The sequence below is a fragment of the Toxorhynchites rutilus genome, chromosome 3, assembly GCF_029784135.1.
Source record: "Toxorhynchites rutilus septentrionalis strain SRP chromosome 3, ASM2978413v1, whole genome shotgun sequence".
NCBI classification, from domain to species: domain Eukaryota; kingdom Metazoa; phylum Arthropoda; class Insecta; order Diptera; family Culicidae; genus Toxorhynchites; species Toxorhynchites rutilus.
Window position 1 is genome coordinate 273791446 of NC_073746.1, and position 23670 is coordinate 273815115.

A 23670-nucleotide genomic window follows, 5' to 3' on the forward strand; every position below is an offset into this window, starting at 1 on the left:
AAAAAGAAACTCGTCGACAGTTGCCAGGTATTCTCGGTCTAAGGTGCCGCAATATATCTATGCACCCATGGATACAAGCTATCAGGAGGTATCTGCTGCCGGATACAGCCCTCATGTGGTTCCCCAGACATGGTGGCATAGCCGGCAATGAAGTGACTGACCGTTTTGCCGTCACCTTGGACAGCTTTAAACGCGTACCGCTAGGCGACATCAGATTATGAATCGCCAACATCTTCAAAACTTTTTGGGCAGAAAAATGGTCCGTTGAAGCGACGCTGTTCCTCCGGAGAATCAAAGGCTCCATAATAAGATTCGAAGACGTCAAGGCGATGAGAGAGCAACAAATCCTATCCAGGCTAAGAACTGACCACTGCAACATGTCTCACAACTTCAGCAGGGTACCCTTTCATCCCCTTCGTGACCTGTGCGAGGTTCGCAATTCGGTCGAACACATCGTCTGTATTTGTCCGAAGCACGAGAATCTCCGGAACTTATACGGAATCATCGGTAGCATTCGTGATGTGCTTGGCGATGACCCTTCACGAACTACAGTACATGCTCTGTTTTTTAAAAGATGCCGATCTATATTTCAAATTCTAAGCAAAAACTTGTGATCAAATCGAATCTTTGTTCCTTCTCCTTCGAGATAAGGAGAACAAGAACAGTCGGCATCTTCGAACGGCCCGGATTCCCCATCAGTGGCCTGTGGCCATGGTAAGCGGTCATTCTCGTCAAACGACCAGGGAGAAGAAATCAAAAGTTGTAATGTGTGGGAACTCTCGTGATAAAATTTGTTTCAAAAATGTTTTTATTGTATTTGTTTTTAAAATTGGTTAATGTTTATTGTAAGCGCACATCGCGGCACTGCTTCGGCCTTTTTTGCTGAGACGAACCAACCCAGGAAGCTGAAAGTCAAAAAAAAAAGATTAAAAAAAATCTTTTTTAAACCGTGGTTCATTTCAGAGCTTATTTTTAAATAACCATGGATCGTACGATCTTTCTGACGGGCCGCCTGAAATGAGCGGCTCGTGAGTGTTTGCTCTTCGCTAATATGAATATTTTTGATGAATATCATTGATTGATTACCCTTTGATCCTTTACAATTTCCATTTACTGTAAATTTCCTAGTACTTCTACCAAGGCTCGTCATCATAATATAGTATTGTTTTCAGACACAATTCTCGTTCAAGATACTTCCAAACAACATATTTCTCCGTTACATGGAATACACGTTTGATACAGAAAATATAATAAAATAAAGACAGCTCAAATCGGATAATTCTTTCCTCGAGTTTTGCGCTTGCCAACACATTTGGCGTATAATTTTCATTTATATAAATAGAAAATATAGGAGTGCGTTTTTTCTATTGGAAATTCATTTCCACTATCGAACAAAGATCGATTTCGTTGGATCAAAGATCAAATGGACTAACAACGCTTATCACGATGTAATTGTAGATCATATGGGAATTCAAATATTTCTTGTATTTTAAAATCCTCACATTCCTATTTTGGTTCCATTTATTCTATTAATTCTCGAACTATCCAGAAATTTGTGTTTTTTTTTTGTATTGGAACGAATTTCAGATTGAATATAACTTAATTTTTATCAAAACCTGATATAACTAACATGATACTGTTGAGCTTACTAAGATTCCAACGCGCAAATCGTTACTTTCTGCTGTATTATCATTTCACACTAAACGAATCGAGTTCTACTTGGATACGTTCTAACTGATTATACAAATGTACTATTTCCTCGCTGTTTAACTCAAGATTCACAACCTTGTTGCTAGTCGTTAGTTCAAGTTGCCCGAGAGCTAACTTGTCTTTCTGTCTGGGCTCCGAAGAAAGTTGGGCTCGCACCTTCCACGACACGTCCTCTAGCTGATTGGACCTAACGCCGCTTTCCCCATCATGTTCGGTTTCCAGCGAATCGAGTATTATTTTTGTGGACTGTATCCAGTATTTTACAAAGATGTTACATTTGTCCTCGTCCAATAGAAGCCGGTTGCGAAGGTCAATCTGCATGGCCGATGGTTTCAACATGTACTTGAGTGACCGCTTGACCAGATAGGCCATCGTTTGCAATACCGATTTGAATTCTTGTTCATTCAAATGACACGACAGCTGCAGTTTATCCATATCGAATTCGCTGTCCGTCGTACAGCTTTCGGTCGGACTATCAATTGTCCGGAATAAGTATTCGATTAAATGAGAGTAGTGATCGTCGGTGAGACGTTCATTGCACAAAGCTATACCTCGCGATACACTAATTAAAATACGGAATAAATTCAGCGTTTTGGAACCAATAGTGACACATAGTGTTTCATTTAAGTTTCGGGAAATAATTTGATGGCAAGTATCCGCCGAATTCGACGACCCAAATATCTCAATACAGAAAGTCGGACTGTAATAAAGTGCCAAGCCCAGTGCGTCAATTTTCGACTCGGTGTTGCGTATGCGTACCCAGTTGACACCCAGTAATTTTCCACTTTTCCCAAAAATAAGGACAAAATCAAAAGGCATTTTTCAACAACATCAGGGCTATTCAAATTACTCTGAATATTTTCATTTTTACCACAAATCCAGAAACTTAATTAACACACTGTGCATGTAATAGAGAAATCAAAAATGTACCTTTCCGTCACAGTTACCCAAATTGGATTAGAAGACATGTTTACAGGAAACGAAGTATATAAATGCAAACAGTGTGTGCACCCAGAATTCTAAGTTCTACAAACTTTTGTTTTGATGTTTTGTTTACACAAAGTTATTCGTTTGTCTCAGGTCACTGATTCATCGTTTTTGATGCTACCATCTCGAACATTGCAATTCGCGACATAGAAGGTATGCTGTCGCCATCTAGCGGATATTATGAATGTATGAAAAAAAAAAAGTAAACAAACCGTGTGTTTTTCAAGTGCCCTTTGAGTGCTTTTTTCGCGAATTTATTTGTAGTTTATAAAAAACGAATACGCAGTGATAGAGTGAAGCTTAGTAAAGCAGTTTTTACTTCAGGAACCGTTTATTTATTGCGTTGACATACAATAAAGACTCGAATAAGAGTACCTTCATTGGGACTAGTAGTAATACTGAAAAATATGATCATAACGCTGAACCTAACTGTCGCTCGATTTGTATAGTCGTTCCAGATTATAAATTAAGATATTGGCCCAGAATAGTGTAACCTTTCATCGAAAACAGATGAATCCTGATACATCGAATAGTTTTAACGGCTCAGGATGTAGATTGTGTCATTGATAAAAAGTCGTACCTGAAATCTTCATATCAACGAGTTGCATTCCTTTCCACCAGGTATGTGAAATTACCGTCGACGACCAAACGACTTCCTCCGGCAGTGTTACGGACAGCTGAGGCTTATCGCGGATCGAGTTACAGATCCATAAGATAAGCAATATTTGAGATTATATTTAGAAAAGACCTCCAAGCGAGGTATAGAAACGTTTAGAAAGGACCAATGTAAGGCAATTAAAAGATGTAAGAGCTCAAGTGTTTTGTTAGGCTAGAAAACGCTTGTAGTTCGAAATTATTGCCGGTCATAAATTCAGAATGGACGAATATTTAAATAGCGTCCGGTAAACAATTTAATGCATGCATCATTTAGGATGCATTTTTATTACCCTTTTCCATCCCTAGCTGCGCTCAGCCAGATACACCAGCAGGGTGTAATAAAATAAAAGGATGTTATTTAGAGCGAAGGATGGAAAGGGGAAATCCAAGAATAAGATAGGCGCACCGACGAGGTGCTATAAACTTAAGGTATTTTCTTAGGGTAGTGCAGCCGTTTCAGACTGCACGTTACCATACGCTAGAAGAAGGGACAAGGAAGGTAGATGATCTAAACGAAACCGATATGTTATCGGTTTTCAAGAGAGAGAGAGGAGATGTTCCTCGTCAATCTTAGTTTAAGGAACCATGTATATATTGTGAAACTTTTGAATAAATTTTTTAGTATTGTAACAGAACTCACGCGAAAGCGTTAAAATTTTTCTTTCAATAGAGAAATTTTTCATGGTGGCTCCAGAGAGGAGCAGTGAAGATTTCCAAAGTGGAAAAAAGTGAAACTCGCGAACTCTTCTCGACAGTGGATGCGAGAAGTGATAATTCGCGAAAATTTATCGGCAGTGGATGCCAACAGTGTTAATCGCGAATAAAAAGTCTTTTTCAAAGTTAATTCGCGAACTCTTCAAATAGCAGTGGATGCCAAAAGTGAAACTCTTCTCGGCAGTGGATGCGAGAAGTGATAATTCGCGAAAATTTATCGGCAGTGGATGCCAACAGTGTTAATCGCGAATAAAAAGTCTTTTTCAAAGTTAATTCGCGAACTCTTCAAACCGGCAGTGGATGCCAAAAGTGAAACTCTTCTCGGCAGTGGATGCGAGAAGTGATAATTCGCGAAAATTTATCGGCAGTGGATGCCAACAGTGTTAATCGCGAATAAAAAGTCTTTTTCAAAGTTAACTCGCGAACTCTTCTCAGCAGTGGATGCGAGAAGTGATAATTCGCGAAAATTTATCGGCAGTGGATGCCAACAGTGTTAATCGCGAATAAAAAGTCTTTTTCAAAGATAATTTGCGAACTCTTCAATCGGCAGTGGATGCCAAAAGTGTTTCTTTCAACCGAAATAAACATTGTGAATTGATTAAGAAACCGGCAGTGGATGCCAAAAGTGTTCCTTTCAAACGGAGACAAATATAAGTGAATTAACCAGCAAAAACCTTAAGCAGCAGTAGACGCAGCAGCACCAGCAGTAGCACCACCAGAGGTGACAACAACATCCGAGCCAGAAGGCCTCCCAGGACAAGGAGAGAATCGCCCAAGCACCAACACGGAAAGACGGAGATAGGACCGGATCAACAAAAAAGGTGTGATTTTTCCATTTTAGTTTAGTCATGTCTTATCAATTCATTAGGAATAAGAATGGCAATTGCCGCTTGTGCAATGAGCCTGATTCTAGGGACGATTTAGTCGCGTGCGATGAATGTGACCGATGGTTCCATTTGACATGCGCAGGCCTAAATAAAAAACCTAAACAAACAGAAAGATGGATATGCCCCAAATGCAAGACCATAGAGAACGAATTGTTAAGACTTCAAAAAACACAACCAACACCAATAGAAGAGATGATGAATATCCATAGAGAATCTATGCGGGCTCTAGTAGAAACTCTTAAAATTAAGAACGAGGGTAGAGAAGAAACCCCTGATTCAAATAGACTGTTACACCGGCAATCTCTCTTAGACCTCCCCTATTTTGATGGGTCATATAAGATATGGCCTAGATTTAAAATAACGTTCGAAGAAACTACCCTTCAAGGAAACTTTTCCGATTTAGAAAATATAAATCGTTTACAGAAATATCTCAAAGGAGACGCGCTGAAATTAGTGAGCGCTCTTTTAATCGATAAAGCTAATGTTCCAAAAATAATGGAAAAACTAAATCTACGGTTCGGAAATCCCGAAACCATTTATTCGAATTTATTGAAGGAAATGCTAAATGCGAGGAATCCACATTTTGGATCACCCCAAACAATGATTGATTTTGTAACATCGCTTGATTGTTTCGTGACAAATATAAAAATACTAAAACACGATGAATATCTCAATGATCCTAGATTGATTCGTGATTTAGTTTTAAAACTTCCAAACGACTTGCATCATCAATGGATCAAGTTTGTAGCTGATACAAAGAAAACAAGAGATATAATTGATCCATTTATACCGACGCTAGAGGACCTTTATAATTGGTTAAAACCTCAAGAAGAGTTGGCCACGATGCTACAGTCGGAGAGGAAAGAAAAACCTCATAAGAGCGGATATCTGAATACACATGCTGTAAAGGAACAAAAATATAGGCCGAAGCGCCTACCAAAGTGTTTCGCATGCCGAAACGAGCATAAGACATCAGAATGTTCAATTTTTAAAAATATGAACGTTCAACAAAGGAGTGATTTTATTTTTAAACACAGGCTATGTTTAGCATGTTGTAATTATACAAACCACATGGCAAAAGATTGCAGGATCGCAAAGCCTTGTGGAATCGATGGATGCAAACTTAGACACCACGCATTACTGCATAGAGCAACTCAGAGAGATGCTAACCTTAATAATACAGAAAGCGTTAATTGTCATGTAAATAAAGAGAACAAAATACTGTATCAAATCCTTCCAGTTACATTGGGCTGCGGAAAAAAGGAAATTAAAACTTTCGCATTTTTAGACCCTGGGTCATCAGTAAGTTTGATTCACGCTGATATTAAAAATAAACTTGGAACACAAGGGCGTAACAACCCCTTAACGCTGGTTTGGACTAATGGCGAAACTCAGCAAGAACTAGATAGTGAAGAAATTTCCCTAAGTATACAAGGATGCAATAATCAACGTTATAACATACATAATTTGAGGACTGTGTCGGAATTATCTCTTCCCTCACAGTCAATGAATATTCATGAATTACGACGAGAATACAATCACTTAGAAGATATAACTCTCGAAGGATATGAAAATGCTATGCCAAAAATACTGTTAGGTTTACCGCATTCGTTTTTGATAAGCGGTAGGGAGACGCGATCAGGTAAATTTAATGAACCAGTCGCACAGAACACTAAACTCGGATGGGTTTTGTTCGGGCAAACTAACGAACATAAAAAATTGAAAGGACACGTGCTGATGAACGACGAAATTGATTCATCAGATTATTTCAATAAAATGATGGAAAATTATTTTAGCCTAGAAGATTTCGGGATAAAAGTACCTGTAAAAACCTTGATGTCTAACGATGAAAAAAGATCGATTGATATCATGAATTCCACTTTGAAATATGAAGAAGGAAGTTATGAAATTGGGCTGCTTTGGAAACAGGAGGATGTACAATTTCCGCATAGCTATCAATCAGCCATGAACAGACTACGTGGTCAAGAATCAAAAATGCGTAAAAATCAATGTCTACGTAAATGGTATGTTGAGAAAATAAAGGAATATGAAACCAAGGGATACGCTAGAAAACTCACTCCCACAGAACAGCAGCAACGTGATCCAAAAATATTTTACTTACCGCACTTTACAGTTGTGAACCTAAATAAACAGCCCATAAAGCCACGGCTTGTTTTTGATGCCGCTGCTAAGGTTAAGGGAGAGTCCCTAAACACGAATTTATTACAAGGCCCGGATGCAACGACGTCGCTATTTGGAGTGTTAATACGATTTAGAGAAGGAAAATTTGCGATAACTGGAGACATCAAAGAAATGTTTCATCAAGTTAAAATAAGAAAGGAAGATCAAAATGCCCAAAGGTTTTTATTTAGGGAAAACTTTGACGAAGATCCCGACGTGTATGTGATGCAAGTGATGACCTTTGGAGCTACCTGCTCGCCCGCATGCGCACAGTTTGTTAAAAACACAAATGCTGAGAAATTCAGAGAAAGTCATCTTCAGGCAGTAGAGGCCATTCAAAACAACCATTACGTGGATGACTACCTAGATAGTTTCGACGATTTAGAAAATGCCTCAAAAATTGTGAACGAAGTTATTACCATTCACAAATATGGGCACTTCAATATCAGAAATTTTATATCCAACAGTAATGAGCTATTGGGACAAATCCCGGAAGAAAATAGAACGGAAGTTAAAGAAGACTTATTAGGAAAATTTGAGGAATCATATGAAAAAGTACTCGGAGTGTATTGGGATACAAAAAAGGATTTTATTCGCTACAAGGTGGATATTCCTGTTACACAGGAGTTTACGAAACGAAAACTGCTTTCACAAAGCATGAGTGTTTACGATCCACTTGGTTTATTATCACATATAACAATTCAATCTCGAATTCTAATGCAGGAGCTCTGGAAAAGTGGAATAACATGGGATGAACAATTAAACCCAGCACTAAAGAAAAAATGGGAGAACTGGCACACAAAACTGGAAGAAGCAAGAGCAATAAGAATACCACGTTCATATGCCAATTCTTCTCACCCAAAAGAACGAGAACTACATGTCTTCGTTGATGCATCTGAGAATGCTTATGCAGCAGCAGTATACTTAAGGAGTGTATATGAGTCACACATTGATGTCAATATCGTGGCTGCCAAGGCAAGAGTCGCACCAACTAAAACGCTTTCCATACCACGACTCGAATTACAAGCCGCTGTATTAGGAAGCAGATTGGCTAAGACAGTAAAAAACGAGCTACGTCTATCAATAGATAGAGTAGTATTTTGGTCAGATTCCAAAACTGTATTAGCATGGATTCGTTCAGAACCACGCAAGTACAAACAGTTTGTTGCCTTACGGATAGGAGAAATATTAGAAACCACATACGTAAACCAGTGGAAATGGGTGAATAGTAGGAATAATCCAGCGGATGAAGCTACGAAATTATCAAATAGTAATTCAATCTGGTTTACAGGCCCACAGTTCTTATATGATAATGAAGAAAACTGGCCAAATGAAGTTCAGAGAAGCGACACTGACGAAGAATTAAGACCACTGCACACTATTCAATCGAAAGAGTTTAGTGGTCTGAAAAGCATTCACATAAATTGGTGTTCGGATTTTGTGAGATTGAAGCGTTCTGTTGCAATTGCATTCAAATATATCGATTGGCTGAAATCAAAATGCAGGAACCAAAGCTTCAATAAAAATATTGACAAGGAGGACCTGGATTATGCTGAGCTCGTTTTAATATATAAGGCTCAATGGGAGTCATATCCCAAAGAAATGGAACTCTTACAAAATAAAATGAAAATTCATAAGGGAAGTGAAATTCGAGCACTTAGCCCGGAAATTTGCACGGATGGAATAATGAGATCAAAGGGACGTATTGAGAACGCTAACTGTTTACCAACTTCAGCCAGAACACCTATCATTCTGTCCTACAAGCATTATGTGAGCACTTTGATATTACGTCATTATCACGAAAAATATCGACATAAAAACCTGGAGACTGCCATAGCGGCAGTGCGACAAAAATTCTGGATAACAAACATCAGAGTTGCTATTAAGACAGTTAGAAGGAAGTGCCAATTTTGTAAAAATATGTCTGCGGAGCCAATTCCTCCAATGATGGCAGCCCTACCACGTTCTAGAACTACACCATATTGTAAGCCATTCACGTATACAGGCACAGATTATTTCGGCCCTTATGGCGTGTCTATTGGAAGACGCACTGAAAAACGTTGGGGATGTTTGTTTACTTGTATGACAACAAGAGCAGTACATCTCGAATTAGCACAAGATATGAGCTCAGACTCTTTTATTATATGTTTCCGAAATTTACAATATCGTAGAGGTAAAGTGCAAGAGTTGTTCAGCGACAATGGAACTAATTTCATTGGAGCAAGAAACGAATTTGAGAAAATTCTTAGAAGGCTATCAGACGACGGAGTCAAATGGCATTTTAATCCTCCCGCTTCACCGCATTTCGGTGGAGTATGGGAAAGAATGGTGAGAGAAGTTAAAAGCCTTTTACCTCAAAAACAAGAAACCATACCAGAGTATGAACTTAGAACCATACTAACCGAAGTTGAATTCCTCATTAACAATCGCCCGTTAACGCATATTCCTTTAGATACAGAAGACGATGAGGTTTTAACTCCTAATCACTTTCTGTTAGGTTGCGCTGGTGAAGCTGTCATTACGATCGACGACGTTTCCAAAGCAGAAGCAACTCGTCAACACTGGAAAAGAGCGCAATCAATTGTTAAGGGATATTGGAATCGGTGGATAAAAGAATACCTCCCAACCCTAACTAAAAGAAATAAATGGTTGGAGAAGACTAAACCTATAAAGGTAGGGGATATCGTGGTTTTTGCCGATGAAGAAAAGAAAGGTAAATGGCATAAGGGCAAGGTGATAAGAACAACAACTAATATGGATGGGCAAGTTAGATCCGCTACCGTGGAAACAATTAAAGGTGAAATTACTAGACCAGCTGTAAAATTAGCAGTATTAGATGTAAGTAAGAACAATGAAATCGAGAGCTCAAAAGATACCACTATTTCCTCACCACCTCTTAACTTTGTTGGAGTAATTAAAAGTGCCCCAGGGAGTAAAGAGGAAATTAAGGGACCGCGAAATCCTCAAGAATGGGGAGTAAGAAAAACGGTTAACATCGAGCATGTAAAAGAGCTGGCGTCAAAATTGAAACCGAAGCCACAAACAAAAAAGAAAGTCATAGGTAAAATAAGACCATATACCGGCACGATACAAAAGGCTATCGTAACCGCAATGGCAATTCTAGTACTGGTAAATTTGACAAATGCCGTCAACATCCAGCCTATTGAGGAAGGGGGTTTAATGTTTGATCATGTTGGGTCATGTATAGTAAAGCGAGGAATTTGGAGGACAAATATTGTATCCAACTTAATTCCTAACGACGATATTTCTATGCTAGACTCTATTCATTCGAACTTAGAAAGAACCTTGAAGTTCATGGGGAATGTAACTCAAGACAGCGCTTTGACAGAACTTGTAATGTCGATAGAACGACAATGTAACAATGCAAAACAAGAAATAAATTTTTTATCACGATCAAAAAGGAGTCGTGGAATACTTGGGTTTTTGAAAGACCTGTTATTTGGGAGTAATGATGTGGAAGACGAAGTACAGTCTTTGCGTATTCACGAAGAGCAAAAACTTCATGATATCTCACAAACCATGAGACTATTGAATCAAAGAAGCAAAAATATGGGAGATGAATTAAGCGTAAGAATTCGTAGACTAAATGAAGGAATGTTATCTTTGAAGGGAAAGTATTCCGAAGAAAGAACTAATATATTCGCAAGAAAATGTTTTGAGACCACAACGTTAGCTTTGCAATTGATTGATGGCATAACTCGAAAATACAGGATAATTAAGACTCACCCTTTAGCCGAAAATGAAATGCAAAAGGCAATTCAAAATATAAAGAAGCAATTACCAGAAGGATACTCAATCCTTAGAGACCCACTTGCAGTTAAATACAACATTAAAATTGAAAATGGAACAGTAAATATAATAATGGAAAATGTAATTATTAATAAGGAAAACTTCGAAGTATTCAATGTAATCCCTATTCCTGAAAATGGAAGTGTTATAAAAATAGATCACCATGTAATAGCAATTAATAATAAACATGAATTTTTTTACCCAGATGGAAATTTAATAAAGCTTAATGAAAGTCATTATGTGGTAAATCAGCCAGAATTAACCAGAGTTCCAGATTGCATAGCTGGAGCATTACTTCATGAAACGATAAAACAAAAATGCTCAACAAAGATGATGGAAGAACCATACACCATGTTAACAAAATTGAATAAGATCAACTCTATATTGTACACAACGAGCGACCCTAGCAAGATAATAATCCATTGTAATAATGCAGCCATGTCACCGCCTTATAAGAACGCGATCATAGAACTGTTCCCAGATTGTAAGATCCTAACAGAAAAAACTATTCGTTATGCCCAAATATCTGGACATAACGGGGAAGCTAGAATATTTTTTAAACCTATTCAGAAACTACCATATGTACTAGAAAAACCAAACATAAATGAAAATTTGAATACAACTATCTCGAGTAGAAATCCATATGAAAAGGTAGATATAAAGGATACAGTAATACCTGAAGACGATTTTATAAAAAAGAAACACGTATATACATTTGGAGGTACCATAACTGTTATTTCAATGATTATAATAGTAGGAATTTACGTATACATAAAATTAAAGAGAAGAAGTAATAGACAAAATAATAGAAGAAATGATGATCCGCCTTCGTTATTAGACATGATACGGCTAAATAGAGTTCAGGAAGAATCAAGAAATATTCCTATTATTTTAAACCGTGATAGTTGTCTATAATTGAGTAAATCTATGTAGTAGATTTACGGAGTCCGGAATGTTACGGACAGCTGAGGCTTATCGCGGATCGAGTTACAGATCCATAAGATAAGCAATATTTGAGATTATATTTAGAAAAGACCTCCAAGCGAGGTATAGAAACGTTTAGAAAGGACCAATGTAAGGCAATTAAAAGATGTAAGAGCTCAAGTGTTTTGTTAGGCTAGAAAACGCTTGTAGTTCGAAATTATTGCCGGTCATAAATTCAGAATGGACGAATATTTAAATAGCGTCCGGTAAACAATTTAATGCATGCATCATTTAGGATGCATTTTTATTACCCTTTTCCATCCCTAGCTGCGCTCAGCCAGATACACCAGCAGGGTGTAATAAAATAAAAGGATGTTATTTAGAGCGAAGGATGGAAAGGGGAAATCCAAGAATAAGATAGGCGCACCGACGAGGTGCTATAAACTTAAGGTATTTTCTTAGGGTAGTGCAGCCGTTTCAGACTGCACGTTACCATACGCTAGAAGAAGGGACAAGGAAGGTAGATGATCTAAACGAAACCGATATGTTATCGGTTTTCAAGAGAGAGAGAGGAGATGTTCCTCGTCAATCTTAGTTTAAGGAACCATGTATATATTGTGAAACTTTTGAATAAATTTTTTAGTATTGTAACAGAACTCACGCGAAAGCGTTAAAATTTTTCTTTCAATAGAGAAATTTTTCAGGCAGTGAAATTAAAAATATCTTCCAGGCTCATAAATACATTGCATGTTGCGTTTTCTCCCAATAATTCATCATGAAAAAAACGCGAAAAAAATCACTGTTTTCGCTCACGATTACAAAACTCGTTACACTTTTACTTAGAATATTCATTTGATACGGACAATTAGATTTTCATTGATAATTTTGTTTCTGAAATTGTGTTCACTTTTCCCGCCGCATAAAAAGCGTCATTTTCTACAGCAATAAAAAGATGTTTCTAATGTTGCTAGTGTATATATTTCAACCTAATTAGCTCTGTAGAACATTATTCTTCCATTCAACGCTCACCATTATCAACATCAATTCATTACAGTTGTGAAACTACTTGTTAAAATCCACCACTTTTTGCTTTGCGTTTTGTTTATCTTTGCTTCATATAAACTGGCTGTCAAACTCAGCTTCGATGTCCCGAATTGTCAAAACGCGCTTAGGAAATATAACTAGGGGCTGTCCATATACCCCGTGGACCGATAAAGCATTATTGCAGACACCACACTCCCCTTCCGTGGACGAGCAGCGACATTTTCTAAATCCCACCCACTATTATTCACGTGGACATTTCTTAATTTTTTTAAGAAGAAATTAAACGATTTGCACTTTATTCCATGTTATGTTTGGGTTTATTTTTATTTTGTTTATATTAACAAAAAATAAACACAACAAGTAATTTGAGAAAATTAATGAGACGGCAGGCACTGATGTCTAGTGATCTATTTGTCCACCTTAAAATATTATTGATCAGAGGAGATTTTCCATTCATCTCAATTAACCAAATAGGATATTGTTATTAGTTACAATGTCTAAACTCGACTGTTGTCATCAACGTAATACAATACAGTAATCATTCGGTAACTAAACCAGAAACGAAAGACCAGTTATCGACATTCGCTTTCTAACTGGACCGGCATGTAAAACGTCAAATTAAATCGAAGGGAACTTTAATGAATTGTTTGATTCGCGTTGATCGTTAAATTGAATAAAAAAAGGTTTCCACTGGAAGTTTGGCATTCGTTGCGACAACAGGTATGATATATTGTTCGGGGAAATTATTTCATGCGAATATTATGTCAATTTTTATAACATCTCAAACTACACTCCAATGCCCCTCACACCAAATCTTCAAATTTATAGCGAGTTCGTTTCTGAAACTGAGTTAGTCCCAAACTGACTCTGTAATAAAAAAAAGTTCTCTGGTTCACGAATGAGGCGGTTTGTTGGTGTTCGTTATGTAGTCTGATTTGTGACGATGACAAATGTAAAGTGCCGACGTCTGGTGGCGATATTAGTGCTTGGGAGGTAAATTATTCTCTATCAGATCAGAAGGACCAAGTGCAGTGTAAAATTATAAGAGTTTGAATGAAAATTTCTACTTCATGTTGTTTTAATACCTAACACATGCAGTCCTGACACTCACTCAACCATTTGCCGATACATTTCCTGTTTTGTTCCACAAATAATTCCGATTATAATATAAAATCATCATAAGACACAGTTTTCGTTTACTATGATATGATACGTTAAAGTAAATTTTCATTCATATTTTCTATTTTAAAAGCATGTTTCTTCTTCTTCTTCTTCAATGGCACTAACATTCCTAGAGGAACTTCGCCGTCTCAACGTAGTATTACTTGCGTCATTTTTATTAGTACTTAGTTGAGATTTCTATGCCAAATAACACGCCTTGAATGCATTCTGAGTGGCAAGCTCTAGAATACGCGTGATAACAGTGCAAGTCGGAGGAAATTTCTTTGAAGAAAAATTCCCCCGACCAGAACGGGAATCGGGGCATGTTTATTCCACCTGAAAATCCATAATTAATTTCGCCTCCCAATGAAAGTACACGAAGCATAATGCCGTCTACGCGAATATAGGGGAGATGGGGGTAAGACGGACATGTTAACACTTTCGTCGCCCCGTCAGTGTGGCGTTAGAGTGTGGATGATTTTTACTGCAGCTTTTTGCAAAACCCATATAATATGATTTTGGCATGTGTTATTGTTGTCAACTCATCTTCAAATTAAATAAAATTTTGCTAGATCATGTAAAAGTTGTCTACAAACTAAGTTTGATTTTCATTTAATAATCTATCCGCAAGTTGGGCTCCGCAAGAAACTCAGAAAAGTCGCTTTGGGCGACGAACGTGTTAAGGAAAACTTAAATTGTATCTTTAAAAGCAGTTTCTTACAGTTCAATATACTGGTTTTCGAAATAACAGGCCAAATGTTTTATAAAAATGTGTTTTTCCATGTTTTTTTACTGAAAATAAAACAATCCGAAAAGTGGAACATTTTTATCGGTGCGGGTATAATGGACATGTAGTGGGGGGATATGGACAGGTTCATAATATACGAAGCGTAGAGGTTTCTCGCTCGCGAGAGGAATAATTTCACTCTATCTCAGTGTTTGTGCGTCCAGTAACTGAAATGGAACAAGAAGAGAAAGCAATATAAAAAAAGAGTTCAATATTCTTCCCTTCATATTTCTAGAGGCGAATGAACTGAAAAGTTTAAAGCCTCTTTAATCCAACATCATCATCTTCCCTTTACTTTCCATCATACATTGGATGTGATTATGGAAGTGACTCAATTCAATAATATAAATTTACCACTTACGAATGAATTTACTTTTCCGTACATACCTAATATCGCTTCTCTGTCAACTCACAAACCGAAATATAACCATCAGCAAATTCAGTTTTGCAATTAAACCACTCAAAATGCTTAATATCGAAGCCGCGAAAGTTACATCCACACGCGGAATCATGTTCGATTTTTGTTTCTCTATTCCACTTTTGACCAGTATTCGTTGTCATATGATGATTTAAATATTATAGAATAGCATGTAGAAGGGTTTCCCATCAACAGAAATTTTAAATTCATAATGCAACTATACAAATCAACCACCTGTCCATTATACCCCCACTGTCCGTCTTACCCGCGGCTCCCCTACCCTTCAAAATCAGAATCCGAATTGGATTACGATTCTAATAATACAAAAGCAAAAGCAGCATGTTTTCCATTTTCATAGTATTTATTCGGAACTTAACATTTCAGTATAGTTGTATTGGTGAACCCGAGTGCGAACTCAACAGCTTTCGAGTTGAATCTAGTGCAAAAATAGGTTGAAATCGAGTGAATAAAAAAGACGTTTTGACAGCAGTTAGATTGGAACTGGGGTTGAAACTGAACAAAAACGAACTCGCTATTAATATAGCGTCAATTGTTTACAAAGTTCTGCTTTTTAACTGAACCGAAGCCCTGTGAACGTTCGCCCAGTTAAAAAGCAGTCCAGCTAAACCAGGTTTAGTTATCGAATTATTACTGTACTCCTTCCGCCATCGCTTGGAGAATTTTCGCGTTCCACACCATATATTAGGTTTTACTTTTTCGAAGATTCTGCATTAATCCTTTATAAGGTTGTGGTAGCTAGGGAAGAGATCGACTTCAACTTTAGAGAACATAATCATTTACATGAGGAAGAACACCTTTTACACTTGATAAAATTTTAACTATAACAGTTGAAAATATAAATATGTATATTTATAAATCACTTTTTTACGTTTTTGGTTATTCGAAAATCAAACCAATATTCAAAGTGCAGCGAGGAAAAATGTTTTAGTGAGTCACTATTCGGTCGGATACCGGATATTTGAAAAAAAAATGTCTTATTCACATAAGATAAATTATAACACAATAGCATATAAACATCATTCACACGTAATCAAACATAAGGTGTGATTACTGACATGTCAAAATGTTATTGAAATTGAATTATTATAAACTCATACGCAAGTGATGGTTACCAGACGATTTTCATAAATATCTTCACAATCGAACTAATCGAACGAAAATAAAAATTGATTCAACTTATCATTTTCGTTTTGTTAGATAAATAATATACCTTTATTCTAATTTACACAACGCATATAATGAAAACGTTACGTTAAGGGCTTTCGATTTACCACGTTCGCGGATGAAACGATATCACTATTCAACTGTTTACAAAATGAAGACATGGGGGTCTCCGTAGCCACATTGGTTGCGCGTTCGCTTAGTAAGCGATCGATCGTGAGTTCAAAACTCAGGGCCCCCATTGACCATCTTTGTGTTGTTACAGAATAACTACGTCCACGCAACAATCATCAGCGATGGAGATCGATCCACGGTCGAATTCATCCATACAACTGCTCTGCTCTGCAAGAAACATCGGGCTGCTGTTCTATAAATAACTCAACAATGGATCAACGACTGTCTCCGCTGTCCAGTCTTAACTGGATAATGGAAGAACAGATAGAAAACTCTTACGCCTAAATGGCTACTGTGTAAATTTGTACCATTTGCAATGGTATAGAAGGGAATACTCTAACGCCGAAAAATGGCAACTGTGTAATGTGCTAATTATAGATATGATAAATATGTGACATGTACACGATTAAAATTCGGCTCTGTTACAGCTAAAATGCCAATGAGCCTAAAATAAGCAAAAGGGATAAATAAAAAAAAAATGAAGACATGTTGTCACATCTGGCATCCTTCTGCTGGGTTGTTTACATGTAGAATGGGGTGGGATGTAACATCAAAAAACGCGCGATCTGAAGAGATCAGTATGTCATAGCAGACGATGAGCTCCAATTAATCGTGTCGGATCGCAACGCACCGGCCTTACTCGGATAGTATTCGAATTATCTCAATAGACTCAGAAAAATCTATTTATAATAATATAAAACCATTATCAGAATGAAACACAAATTTCTACATATTCCGAGAACTAATCAAGCAAAGGGGTAAGCACAATCGTCATGCCTGAGATGTCATAATTTTATTATATTTTCTATATCAAATATGTATTCCATGTAAGGGAGAAACATGTTATTTGCAAGTGATTGAGAAATCTTGAACGAGAATTGTGTCTAAAAATAATTAGATATTACAATGGCAAGTTTTGGTAGAAGTACTAGGAAATTTATAGTAAAAGGAAATTGTAAAGGGTCAATTAGAAAATCAATCAATCAAAAGTTCTGCGATTGGACCAATTAAACGTGAAGGTTTGAAGGTATTAATAACAAAAAAAAAATGGGTGTTTTATATCTATGATATAACCGCAAAGTTGACGTGGGACTAGCTTAGCTTAGCAATCATTTGTTTGTATTTAATAAATTTTTGATTGAATGAGACAATTTTCGGATTCAATCGAATTCAATATATTTGCTTTGTGAGTAAAGAGATTGAATGAATGTAATGTAAGGTCAATTCATGCATTGTGATAGATCATGTTCTTCGTTACAAGTAAATTTAATGACAGTGATTTTACGTTTTGTATGATGCCTAGGATAAAATATGTGAACGGAAGAATTATCAAACGATTATAATAGTTTACATTTCCATCTGAAGTTTGCATCTCTCAAGTGTACATACTTCTCGAACCGCGAATTTGCTTAATTTGATGTACTTCAGCTACTTAGTATCAGAAATTCAGTGAGCAGAAGATATGAAGGCATATCCTTCAATGCAATCTTGAATAACCGAACCAAAGCGTTGTGTTCGTACCCGTTTTTGTAATCCGTGTTAGGAAAAAACTTTTCGGAGTGCAAAAAATAATGCGGGTCCAAAAGTACCCCGGCTTGCATGAATCAACAACTTCAACTTATACCTTTCATATTATAGAGCCTTTAAATTTGAATGTTCATTTGCCTCTAATGTCTGCAAGATTTTCCCAGGTTCCTAAGTTTAGAAGAGCATGTTAAGGAAACATATTCTAGTCTGCACAAAGGCAAGCGTGTACAAAAATACCCCCGACTTGCATGAATTTGCAATGTCAATTTCCTAAGACACCTTGGTTCTGAAGTCTGTGTTGGGGAAACACATTTCAACCGGAACAAAAATGCCCCCGAGTTGCATGTATTTGTAATGCCACTTTACCCACGCTCCTTGGTTCTGAAGTCTGTGTTGGGGAAACACATTTCAGTCGGAACAAAAACACCCCTGACTTTCATGTATTTGCAATGCCGATTTGTCCAACACTGCTTGGTTTTGAAGTCTGTGTTAGGGAACACATTTCGGTGAGAACAAAAATTCCCATACTTTCATGTATTTACATTGCCGATTTCCCCAAGGCTGCTTGGTTATGATGGCTGTGTTGGGGAAACCGCAAATCGGGTCAATCAAAACGAGGTAGTTAGGGCGTTTAGATAACGCTTAACATATTACAGTTATTCAATTGTTTATCTAATACAGAATAACATTTCATTAATTGCGATAGATGCGTAGAAATATTTCCTGTCAATTGATGCAAGCTTCTTTCCGATCCAGTAAGAAATGTTCAAGTTATAAGCATTCGGAATCTTTCATTTTTCCTGCATGTTCCGTGTTTAGGTTTTCATTTTACCCCCCATATACTCCGGTTAGACGTAATCCCACGTCAAAAAAATAATTTTGGGCGGAACGAAGTTTGGCGGGTCAACTAGTCTATATATATATAAAAATGGATTTCTGTCTGTCTGTCTGATTCTTATGGACTCGGAAACTACTGAACCGATCAACATGAAAATTGGGGCCGGGGAAGGTTTTCGTGATAGTTTGAGACCCCACCACCCTTTCTAAGGGGGGCTGCCATACATTTTTTTTTTTTTTTTTATCTGTATTATAGTGATTTTCAACTCATTTGGCTGGTTCGTCACTTTTACTTCCTTTTTAGGAAGAATGTCGGGAGTGAGAATTGAACTCGTGACCTTTAGCGTGAGAGGCATGGATGTTACCACTACGCCAGATCGCCTCCAGGGCTGCCATACAAATGAAACACAAATTTCTGCATTACTCGAGAATTAATCAAGCAAATGAAACCAAATTTGGCATATGAATGTTTTAGGGTACAATAAATGTTTCTATGGTGGTTAGACTCTCCACCCCCTCTCTAAGGGGGGCTGCCATACAAATGAAACTCAAATTTCTGCATAACTTGAGAATTAATCAAGAAAATGAAACCAAATTTGGCATGTGAATGTTTCAGGGTGCAAAAAATGTTTTAACGGTAGTTAGACACTCCACTCTCTACATGCTATACAAATGAAACACAAATTTCTGCATTACTCGAGAATTAATCAAGCAAATGAAACCAAATTTGGCATATGAATGTTTTAGGGTACAATAAATGTTTTTACGACGGTTAGACACTCCACCCCGTCTCTCTAAGGGGGAGTTGCCATACAAAATTCAACGGAGTCGATTAGAAGATCAATCAATGAACAGTTCTGCGATTGGACCCATGAACTTGCTCATAGTAAGAAAACGTGAATGTTTGGAGGTATTGATAAAAAAACAAATTTTGGGCGGGACGAAGTTTGCCGGGTCAGCTAGAAATATATAATTATCTTAAGCCACATTTGACGTATGAGTTTTTTTACCACTTGCAAAAAATGTGATTTTCACATATTTGGAACGGAAAAGTTGAAAAGTATGAATAAATATTTACCTTCCCGTACCAAATATGCATTCTACGCAATTGGGAATTATATAATTTAACGAATGGAGAAAAATCTCAAAATTAAAATTGTGTCTGATAATGTTTTCATATTATAATGATTTTTAGCGGGAATAACCGGGAATTTATCAAAAAATGTTCGAGTAAGGATCATGACTACCTGTTTTAAGTAATCAAACAACACAAAGTAAGAATTTTAACAATTTAAAACTGCTTGCGGGTCTCCAAATTCCGATAGAGAGTAATTTGACTCAAAATCGCGTCTAAGAAAACACGACATTATACAATTGTCATCGCGGATGCGTGATATTTGTGTGTCCAATACGAATACTGGAAAGGGTTCAATGATGTTGTAGGATGGAATTGTTATGCCACTCAGATGTATGTAATCGTTTTGAGGTACTTTCGTATTAGCCGTATTTCGGCTCCATACAATAGATTGCAATTACTTAACCGGGCAAACGTATGCCGTCCGACGTCCGACCTAACTAAAGGATCGTCTCCTATGTTTCAAACTAACCGGGCAATCGATGGAACACAGGTTTGTTTGCGAAAGGCCGCCGCTTCGGCGGTTCGGCGGGTCGGCGGCCGACTCGGATTGCGTCACCTCGGCGGCTTAGGGCCGCCTCTGTTCCTTATCCTCGATTGATTACGTTGCGTTACGTTGACCTCAGAATAAATTTAATTAAGAAAAACCAATTCATAATGAAAATTGCGCTCCGGTGGCGTTTAACCTTAAATACCCCAAATCCCAAATACGTAGCATTTTCGTAGCACTAAAAAATGACAAAACACTGCATTCAACAAGGCAACAACAATACAAATAATATTTGAATGCCAGTGCGAATAATAAAAATGCTATCTATTATATTTCGGCTCGGGTGACGCTAATACGAAAGTACCCGTTTTGATTCTCTGTACTGATTTTTCTTTCCCGGAGTTTTCCTTGTTTCAACCTGGAACATAAACATAATACTGAGAGCCTATTCTGAATTCTTTTTTCCTGAGAGATTTTTTTTTATTTTAAACACTTCAAATCGATGCTAATAGGAACAAAAATTTGTCATTTTCAGTGGGTTTAATATAAAGGTCATAAATCTATGTTTATAAAGTTGCTTTGACACGATATTCTTTCGTTTAAAGGTTCCGCATCTTTCATGTGATAACATACAAAAAATTTTGTTCTCAATGGTGATGTATTCGTGTATTCAAAATTAAAAGTTGCGTTCTTTTTTGTTCGTCCATGCAAGTACATAATAGGTTTTGCGACTGATTACTCGTTGGCGTAATTTTTTATTGAAAAGTCTTTTATTTTGAGTGATAATAACAAAGACGATACAGTACTGAATATTTTTTGTCTTGTATTGCGTTATGCTTCCGCATACATGCTACGGTAAACTATAGAAGAAAGAACATCATATCTAAACACCAAGTTACGCATGCCATACAGGCTGGATTTTGGTGTAAGTTATTTCTAGGGCCATACCTCTACAAAACCTAGATGTCTTGAACGTAACGAATCGTTATTTTTTATTTGTTGTTCTTGAGGTATAATGAGCAATGTTCATAAATATTTGCCACAGCTTTGGGATTAAAAAAGAACATTTACTCTGCAGCGAAGATTAAACCGACGCCGTAGTGTGTAATAGTCGTAAAACGTTCGTATGTTAGTTGGTTTCCCTTATAAAAATATTAGGATTCTCGATTTAAAATGTTATGCTTTAAATCTGCATGTATTACGCTGAAACTCTTTCTTTTACATATTATGAATTTTGAAAGTTCCTATACAATTAGTTCCTATTCGCGTCTCGTATGTTTTCGGTATAAACGTTCTAAAATGGTCTGTTCAATATTTCCATAATTCCTAGCCTTAAACCTTACAGTACTATGTTTTGAACTAACGAATCAAAGTTGTTTCAAACGCAAAAACATCTGTCTTCCTCTCATGTTCATCACTAGACGGCTATTATTTTAAAGATATAATATGAAAGGTTTCTCAACCCGTATATAGTTTTTATTTGAGTATTTCTCATCTATTAAATCAATTGATATTTAAGTTTAGGATTTTTAGTTCTTCAAGTTACACATTAGTACACGTAAAAACAGATAAATAGAGACATAGAAGATGAAATTGTATCGATATCCTTTGGTCGTGTGACTAGATTCTAGGGTTGGCTCAAACAGATAAAAACAATGGTTCAGATCGATTACTCATAAGCTACGTTAAAACTACAAATTCACTTAAAAGTACCAATTGATACGGAGAATCAAATAAAGATTTTCTTAACATATAAATAAGTGCGTGTATTATCGCTTGAAGTATTTCGAGTTTTAAATAATCGGTTTCATGACAAACGATAATCTTGATTTCATTTCCATTCTTCATTGGAATCGTATTGTCTGCTGAAACAGCGATTTGGCTGTGTTTTGGCTTTAAAAAAAATGTTTGGACAGCGCGAGAAAAGTTTAGCATGAAGAGAGCTTCAAATCTTGTATGCTACAGCTGTAATGAGACTTAATTCTTAAACACGATACTGTTGTACTCTGCTCAATCATGGATGAAACAATCGAATTTTAATGCAGACGAAGTGAATCAACGAATTCACTCACTCTTACCAACATTTTCATTTATAATCTGGATCGCCTATGATGAATCCAATTGGTCTAATCGTATGAGACTGGACGGCAGAGTGTGAATACGAACAATATCGCAAACAGTATCTCGGCTGCTTGAAGAGATAACATTAAGGCACATAGGATGTATTCGAGGCGTAATCGGTGTAGTTGATAAAACAGAAGGTATCCTACCCCCAATGCGCAAGGAATTGTAAGGAAAACCGATAAAATTACTTGCCAGCCTGAAATGATACAAATTGGATAGTTTGATTTTGTTCTATCAAGGATTATTTTTTAATACTCATGGAGACATTTATCTCCATTTCCAGAACCGTGAACCAGTACTTTCAACTGAACATCCTTCTTCATTTCGTGGAAGTTGAAAGCTACTGCTTCTAATTCGTTCAAGGAAAAATTTGCAGCATTAGTTTCCAGTTACCATAATCGCTGAGACTGCCTTTCCGGCCTAGGATTATTCGTATCGTTTCAATCAAGCAAAGTGACAGCAGGATGCACGTCTCCCGCATCAGAATTTGCTCCGGATATTTGAGGTTCACTGCCTTAAGAGTCATCATTCCTAGCTCACACGTTGCGAACATCCCAAAATAGAAAGAATTCAAATACAGGAGAATCTCATAGGTTAAACTCGGGTTGCCCATTTCAGTATTTGTTTTCTACTCCAGTATAGCCGACGATCCCGACTAATTAAACTATTCTGTAGAAAATAAGTAATGAATAGCTGTTTTTAATAGAAGCAATAGTACCTACTGAGCAATGGGTAGTGCATTGAAACCTATCACACGGTGGTGTGAACAGTGTAGCGCTCTATGAGCAATTTAACCTGGAAATAAATCGCAATAAAAGAAGTAAATAATTGATGATTTTTCAAAACTACAACCTGAACCTTTTTAAGCGGTAGAAAATACTTGCCCAGTTTTGATGGAAAATGTTTATTTTTAGAACTACA

General features: G+C 36.9%; 2 protein-coding genes across 3 annotated transcripts; both read right to left on the reverse strand.

The window, feature by feature from the left end:
- Positions 1–1184: 1184 nt before the first annotated feature.
- Positions 1185–2853, reverse strand: LOC129775124 (COMM domain-containing protein 10-like). Its single transcript, XM_055779421.1, has 2 exons — positions 2641–2853; positions 1185–2272 (listed from the first exon to the last, which is right to left on the reverse strand). Exons 1-2 carry the CDS (start codon positions 2676–2678, stop codon positions 1690–1692), a joined length of 621 nt encoding a protein of 206 aa, XP_055635396.1. The 5' UTR covers positions 2679–2853; the 3' UTR covers positions 1185–1689.
- Positions 2854–21373: 18520 nt separating this feature from the next.
- On the reverse strand, positions 21374–23670 carry LOC129775125 (transmembrane protein 216-like). 2 transcript variants are annotated; one of them, XM_055779422.1, is made up of 4 exons: positions 23608–23670; positions 23472–23544; positions 23143–23418; positions 21374–22945 (listed from the first exon to the last, which is right to left on the reverse strand). In XM_055779422.1, exons 3-4 carry the CDS (start codon positions 23360–23362, stop codon positions 22752–22754), a joined length of 414 nt encoding a protein of 137 aa, XP_055635397.1. In that variant the 5' UTR covers positions 23363–23418; positions 23472–23544; positions 23608–23670; the 3' UTR covers positions 21374–22751. The 2 variants fall into 2 exon arrangements, with proteins under 2 accessions (XP_055635397.1, XP_055635398.1); XM_055779423.1 differs by having other exon boundaries at positions 23602–23664.